This window comes from Sinocyclocheilus anshuiensis, unplaced genomic scaffold, assembly GCF_001515605.1.
Source record: "Sinocyclocheilus anshuiensis isolate Anshui unplaced genomic scaffold, SAMN03320099.WGS_v1.1 scaffold2178, whole genome shotgun sequence".
Taxonomy (NCBI): domain Eukaryota; kingdom Metazoa; phylum Chordata; class Actinopteri; order Cypriniformes; family Cyprinidae; genus Sinocyclocheilus; species Sinocyclocheilus anshuiensis.
This window is the reverse complement of record NW_015559171.1, coordinates 424,413-432,467: the sequence shown is the minus strand read 5'-3', so window position 1 is coordinate 432,467 and position 8,055 is coordinate 424,413. Positions and strand designations below refer to the sequence as shown.

The following is an 8,055-nucleotide window of genomic DNA, read 5'->3' as shown; positions in this document are numbered from 1 at the left end:
CCCCCCCCCTCCTTTGTCTCTCACTCTTATTCTGTCTCAAGTTGAAAAATCAGAGTGGGCAGAGGAACATGTGGCCAACATTAGTCAGCAGAAAATTTTTCTATTCTCCAGAGATGCACATGCCGAAACAGATAAGACACACACCACAAATGCATTCATACTGCACACACTTAAGTGCAAACATATTACATGTGCACGCTCACATGTGCAGGCAAACACACCTACACACCCTTAGACTCGCCCTCCTGTTTGACCTAACCTTGCTCTGAGTTATGGAGAGACTTTAGGGTTCAGTGATTAAACCCTTAGGGAAATATCCCTCCTCTGAGAGCAGCCTGGCAGTCATCTCTACACCCCAAAACTAACATGTGCACATTAAACATGTGTGAGTAACATCACAGTGAGGAGTGTTATTATAACAAATACACTTCACCCCTGAGCTTAACAGAACATGACCAAGGACATGCAAACCAAGTGGGGAGTTCTGCTAAAAACACAATGCAATGATATGCAAAACTTCAAAATCGATAAGTCAGGTTACATGTTCTTAAGAAAGATTTTTTATCATTTATATTATAAAATAGAATTTATATTATAAAATATATGCAGCCTTGTGCCTATAGCTGAATCACAGCCATGCTGATATAGAGTGATATCACACAGCTACTTGTGTGATACTGCTCATATATAAAATAAGACAAACTCATTACTCAACTAGTTGGCTATTTGACCATTATGACCCATCACTAATAATGGCAAAACAGCTAACCAAAAACCAGAGAACCTACTCCCCCAATATTTTCCAAAATTGTCATTTTTCTCTACATACACCCACACATAGACAAACAGAGTCTCTTTAGATAAGCCATCCATTTTCTGTGACCCATCCAAGGACATCTTATCAACACTCAGCTTCCTGTTCTGAAGCCCTGACTCTATAACGACCAACATTTGGGGCCCTTGCTTACAAAATGACCCCCTAAAACATACATCAAAGTGACACACACCACTTACCATGTTCACACCCGCACACACACACACACGCGCGCACACCACACACACACGCGCGCGCACACACACACACACACACACACACACACACACACACACACACACACACGAGTAGTGCAAGAGGTCTTTAAATTAAATTACAAGTTAAGGTACCAGAAATGTTAGCCGGCAATGTGTTCAGCTTCTCAGACACACATACTTATTTACTTTATAACTTTATGACCAGTGGGAACGTAAGGACTTTGGTGTTGACAATGATTTGGCCAGAAATGTGTATGATTGTGTGTGTGTGTGTGTGTGTGAGTCAAAGATAATCTCAGTGAGAATACATTATGCTTACTTGAAGACCAAAGAAGCAACTTGCAGATCTGTAATTTGCAAACAGGTGAAATGAAGGGGAATATTTACTGTACCTGTGTATCTGCAGCTCAAAGCCAATGGAAGGAGGGGCATCTTCCAGCCTCTGTACAGAAAACCGTAAACCAACTGACAACTAGAGCCAGAGAGAGAAGAAAAGGAAAAACATGAAGACATCAAAAGCTTAAGGGACATCTGTAAGTGCTCAGTAAAACAGAATAGAGCTCTACCCCCAGTGTCTCATACAGGAAAAACCCACCACAATTAACACTGTGCCGTCTTACATGCTGGAGGGAGGAGTGTGGGGCCTGTCTGGACAGTCTCACTGCTGTTATACCACCAACAAATAAACTAGTATTACATGTATTACATGGTCACTCAGTAAATCAATAAAAACTTGGCCATGAAATATTGACTTGAGTCAAAATTATATTATACGTTTACCTGCATATTTTCTTAAAGCTTCTGCAACTGCAATGGACAAAACAATTGCCCTAGCAACAAGATGATCACTGCAACAATATTACAGTAATATTTATACTAAAGTCATCAAAGGTCATTTTCACTACAGTAAATAGTTGCGATGCAAAATGGCACCAGTTTCGTTTGTATGATACGTGAATGTGAGCAGCATGATATACAGCGCTGCAAAAGATGATGATAATATGCAATATCTGACCAGTGATGTAAATATCAGATCATTTTACTAACATAACTTTGAATTGTGTGGAGCAAAATGCACTAATGTGTATCAAAGTCATTTCATTTATTAGTTTAAAAATTGTATATTTTCATATTTGTATTAGGAAATATAATGCAGCCAAAGATAAAATATGTGAAAAAAATAATAGTTCACCTTTATTTGTGAAGTGACAGAGGCAAAATGATCGTGTCGTTCATGAATGACCCATCTCTACTGACCACCAAATATCACGCTTAACCAATCAGAAGGAAGTATTCTAGAGTGCTAATGTTAATTTATATGACTTGGGGGCAATTCACACCAAACATGTCTCAAAAACCAGTTTATGATGTAAAATTATAGCTCATTATTCTTTTGCATTAGCTGTCATATTAGCTATTGTTAACATTGAAACCTTAATGCAAAGTGTTACCAGTGTATTTATATAATTGCAATTTGCCCTACATACAGTCAAAGGTCTGCCAGCTCTTAAAAAACAAGTATTTATAAAGTCATTTTCTCTGATTTATATCTTTTGTTGTTTTTCTGCTCTGCTGAACAAAGTCTAAACACTGGAATCTTCATTCGCAAACAAATAGTAAAATTTCACTAATCATCTCTCTTTCTCGTTGGCTGTAACTGTGTCCATATGGCGTAGTTCATTAGAAGAAGTCTGATAATGGCTGCTGGGATGGATAATGAAGGCCAGTCCTTTAGCTAAAGGCTATGTGCTAACTCTAAAGCCCCATAAATGAGCTTCCCCAGGCGGAAACCTTCCTTACTACAAAGCCCCCTCATAACAGACGGGTGAGAGTAACAAGTGCTGTTAAACTTTAAAGAGGGAACTGGCCACGGAGCATCTTTTTGTGGTCTTGCGTCCTTTTTTTAAAACCCAGAGAGTTGGTAAATCACAAATGAATGTCATGTCTCTGCAACTTCATGCATGTGTTGAGAAATGAGACTACATCTCAATCTGAGTTTACAAGGGCTGGTTCATATGTTTCTGTTGCAACAGTAATCATCTAATTACACTGAGACAATAACTCTTAATCGAAAGTTTTAATGAAACCTAGTGTATAACATGGGAAAAATGTACAGGTTCCTCAAGTGTGTTTGATTAAATGCATTTCACAACATAGGAATGAAATGTAAGATGCAGTTTCCATTCGAAGCAGCACAAACACGCACATCCAAAAGCACTGTGTTTGAATACATCTGTGCAATGGTATTTTTTCAGATGGATTTCAGATTGACTAAGTAAAGCTGGACCGAGTGCATCCAGAAAGCATGAAAATGGCATGATTGCATTCGATTAAAAACCAAGACCAGTGTAAGCCAAAAAATGAGCCTGTCAGTCTATTATTTACAGTGTCATCAGAAGTGTATCACCCCTAAAATATCAGCCTACTCTCTCATGAAATAATATATTGCTTCATGACGCTGGGAAATCCTTTTCAACGTGATGTGGATAGAGACTAAAGCCATTCACTGTTCCCAAATTCTGATTCTATATCACCCTAATGTGACATTAGTTTAAATGGGTAGGAGTCAGTGAAACAATAAACTCATTCAGTGCGTTTCATTTTACAGACCATGAAACTCCCTTCTTCGTTGAATACCACAGTGAGAGTAATAGATGGGGCGAGTCATGTCAGATTTCTATGAATTATGGCTCACTAAAGACATTTATACTGTTATTTTTAAACTACCGGTGCATTTAATGCATTTTCAATTAGAAAAGATGATTCACATTTGTGAGACTGATGGTTTATTTGGTTTAATAAAATTAAGAGCTAAAAGAGATAAAGCTTTATGGGCAGCACTTCTGATGACTTCCTGTCTTTACTTAACTGTCCTATTTAATAAAGGCAGAAAATGCCCAGAAATATAACTTAAGAATAACAAAAAAATTGAAACATAACAAATGTTACTAATGGACCTGCAAGTTTTATTTGCTGTTCATCTGCTGGGTCATTCATTCATCGCCTGACCTGCAGAATCATGGGACTGACAGTGGAGGATGTAGGAATGAAGATATCATGTGAGATCATGTGAGAACTAGGTTAGAACAGTCCATACAGTACTGTTCAAAGGTTTGGGGTAGATAAGATATTTCGTTGTTTATGAAAGTCTCTCATGCTCACCAAGGCTGCATTTAATTGATTGGAAATACAGTAAAAACTGTACTATTGTGAAATTTTTGTTTTATATAAATAAATAAATATATAGAAAAATGTAATTTGTTCCTGTAATGACAAAGCTGAATTTTCAGTAGCCATTACTCCAGTATTGAGTGTCACATGATTCCAATATGCTGATTTGTTTCACAAGAAACATTTCTTATCTTATCAACTTTGAAAAAACTTTTTCTGCTTAAAATTTTTGCGAAAGAAAATTAAAAGAACAGCATTTATTAGAAAAAAATATTTTGTAATATTTCAAATGGCTTTACTGTGACTTTTGATCCTTGATGAATAAGAATTTTAATTTATTTCAAAATTAATTTCTTTAATTTTTCCTTCTACTTCCTTTCCAAAGCTTCTACTTCAGAGAACAGGGTCAGTACCAAACTTTGCTGTTCCTCATACAGGAACCGTATGTGATGCTCGTACTGTTTGAGGTGGTGTGACTAACATGTTTTGTGCACATTGGTCTTGTGATGCCCTATTTGTGATGAATGAGCCGCACCCACATGGTTATGACTTCCATTTTATGGGCTATGAGAGGCTAGTTTGGAAAGTTTTGAAAAAGAAGAAGAAAACAGTAAATAAGAAAAAAAAAAACATATTGCATTTGATCACAGGCTACACGTTGATTCCATGTGTGGTACAATTATTTTGTGACACTAGTGACGACGGTGTGTGAGTGTGAGTTCATGACATGTTTCTCATTTTGCTTGTTGTATGTGAGTTGGGGGATCTGTGGCCTTGTCACCCTCCTCTGCTGGTGCCATGATAATTTAGCCCATGTGGGTTTAACCCTGGAGGCTCCATGATGAAGCCTGTCACCATGACTACATCCCCTTTTTCCAAATCTGGAACATGTTAACAGGTCACAGACCAAACAACTCTCTTTCTCTTCTTTTGTGTTCCACAGAAGAAACAAAGTCACACAGGTTTGAACTATGCCTTTAATGACTGTTTCCAAACAGGTTTACCAAATAAACTACCACTATCTGGCATTATTTAGGCAAAATAATCAATTGTAATGCTAATCATGCTAATATTCTAAGCATCCTCAACATCAACAAATGAGAATGGGTTCATCTGTCACTTGGTTTATATTGTTGTTCTCTCGTCTGTAATGTAAAATGTAATGTAAAAAAGAGAAGCACACAACAAAGATAATCCGTTGCAGGAACTTCACTTAGTAAAGCATAACTTTACAACAGCGGGGTTTATGCTCTTGCCCAGTGCTGATGGGTTTGACTACAACCATCTGCACCGGAGCCTGCGAGCATACTGACGCTAAACATAAACAACCAGTGAACTAGTCCCCGTGTAATGACGTAACAGCATCTAATTGGACAATACAGAACTCATTATTAGTATATATAAAATAACTGTAACTCAGCTTATATTTAATTAACACTATAACAATATTTCAGCGCCACTGTGCTGCACAGCCGAGCCCACACTGGAAACTTATTGGTCCAAAATCCTGCACCTCATGTATAATAAATAACATCTAGGGTTACACATGTAACCATGGTTCCCAGAGAGGGAACGAGACGCTGAGTCCTCTAGCGGACACTAAGGGGACTGCCGCCAACAGGACCGGTGTCTGAAGCACGTGTGAAACAACTCCAATCCCATTGGTCCACGTACCCAGTGACGTCACAGGCGGGCCCCCGGAAGTATATGAGGGTGCCTGCCGAACACGTCACCAACTTGGTTGTCTGAAGGAGACGTGAAAACAGGCAAGCCCTAGGCAGTCTCTCGTTCTCTCCTGGGGAACCATGGTTACATGCGTAACCTGAGACATTCCCCTTCTAGGGAAGTCACGCTGCATCCACTAGCGGACACTATGGGGAACGGAATGCCCACTCAGCCATGCCGCATGCCTGTTCACCTGGTGAGAGAGAACCAAGGGAAGCAACAGACATACACCGAACCTTCCCTCAGAAAGGGGGAAAGCAACTGACGCCTGGGGCCACTAACATAACTCGGAAAAATGGGGAACCCAGCCAATCAGGAGGGACATCCCATTAACCAAGCTAAGAACACAGCTATCGTCAGAAGGCTGTGTTACAATGAGCCAAAGAAACATGCAGGGCCCAGGGGGGACCGCCCACTTAAAAACCCCTTAGGGGGGCAGCCCACCCCTACTACCTGGCTAAGCTTAAGGGGTAAGACCATCTATTTAAAACCCTAACAGGGGAGACGGCTAGAAAAGGCTCAGGTCTGGTCCTTTGACCTTTTGTCTACTTGAAAAACCCTGATAAGGAGGGCAGCCCGACCACTGTGAGTATTTGAAAAAAAGCTTACATCACAAGGGAGAGACTGGACCTTCAGTCAGTGGTTCACCAACAAGCGAAACACATAAGAGCAACATTAGTCCGGGGTGTGGGGGGGTGGGGGGGTGCATCAAGAAGTGTTAGAAGCTAAGTGCGGTTCAGAACCAGAACGCTTCCTCTTAGTGCTCGCCTGCTTTTGTGCCTGACTCCTAGAGGGAGGAGGGGCTCGAGTGGCCACGTTACTCTTTGATCCTGCCTATGATCCTCAGACTGAGATGGACCAGCCCCCTCAGAGGTTTTAGAGGATGACTTGGGACGGCGGGGAATGAGCCTCCTGAAGGCAGCGGACTGCACCATCGCCTCCCTGAACTTCTTGACCACCGCTTCAGCGGAGCTGCCGAAAATCCAGCTTCAAAAAAAGTTGCATGCGATCCTCGCTGGCTGTGCTGATTTAATCTAGTGGTCCAGGTGGGCCCTATGAATGGCTTTGACAGAAGAAAATACTGTAACATCAAAAAATGACACATTTCTCTTTTTGGCTCTCTTTGAATTTTACATGCGGACACTCAGAATGAATCTACAAGCTCTATTCCAAACCCACAATCCACTGCTATTACAGGCCAACTGGACATATAAAAACATAGAGCTCTGAGTATCCAGCCAACTGTCTGCACACATACTGACCAATACCATTTTAAAGCCGCAGGTTCATATTGTATGCCCATCTACAGGTAATATTTTTGCCTATTCAGTTGTGATGCTCTGATTTATATTTTATGAGCAACATCTTTTGACCTGCTGTAGTAAACGCAGTCATAAACCTCTCTGCCCTGCCTCTGCTCTCAATGAGCTGGCACAGCTCGAGCCAAAGCATTTACCAGCTATGCATCAAATTACAGAGGAATTACATTTCAATTGCTTTAACAAGCACTGCAACCCAAACAAACAGAAGAGGAGAGGAGTAAACTGGCTAATAAAGATGCAGGTATGTGTGTCAAATACACTGTAAAAATGAATGTTCAGAAACAAGAGAGTAAATAATATAGTAAATAATACTTTTACGTTTATATACACCCTTAAAATAGCTTTTTTTAAATTTATTATTGGCATCTGTGCTTCCATGAAGACACTTTAACATCCATGGAAACTTTTCATTGCACAAAAGGTTCTTTATTGTTGAAAAAGGTTCTTTAGATCAGTGTTTCCCAACCGGGGTGCTGCGGCTGCCGAAAATTAGTTAACCGCTCAGGATTCACTTTCACGTGGTGTGACGCTCTGCGTATTATCCCGCTCTATGCGTGTGTGTGCTCCACTCAGTCGCTCACGGCCCATGTGAGTGCTCCACTCATATACCGTTCATGCTCATCGGAACAGCAAAGTCCACTCAAAAATTGAGCCGACAGGAAACATCGATGTAGTACAGTATTGTTTCTGTCTGCAATAGCCCTACTGTGCAATAGCCCTAACATGGTGTGGTATATGGGCAACTCTGGTAACTCTGGTAAATATCTTAACCCTACTGTTAGACCTACCTGAAAAACTAAAAAGC

The 8,055-nt window shown here is 40.3% G+C and overlaps 1 protein-coding gene across 1 annotated transcript in view; it reads right to left on the bottom strand.

The window, feature by feature from the left end:
• LOC107681583 (integrin alpha-8-like) overlaps positions 1-8,055 on the bottom strand; it is an 84,199-nt gene that overhangs the window by 14,904 nt on the left and 61,240 nt on the right. Inside the window, exon 22 of the mRNA XM_016477895.1 lies at positions 1,425-1,504. Coding sequence (XP_016333381.1) covers positions 1,425-1,504 — 80 coding nt within the window. The remainder of the gene's footprint in view (positions 1-1,424; positions 1,505-8,055) is intronic.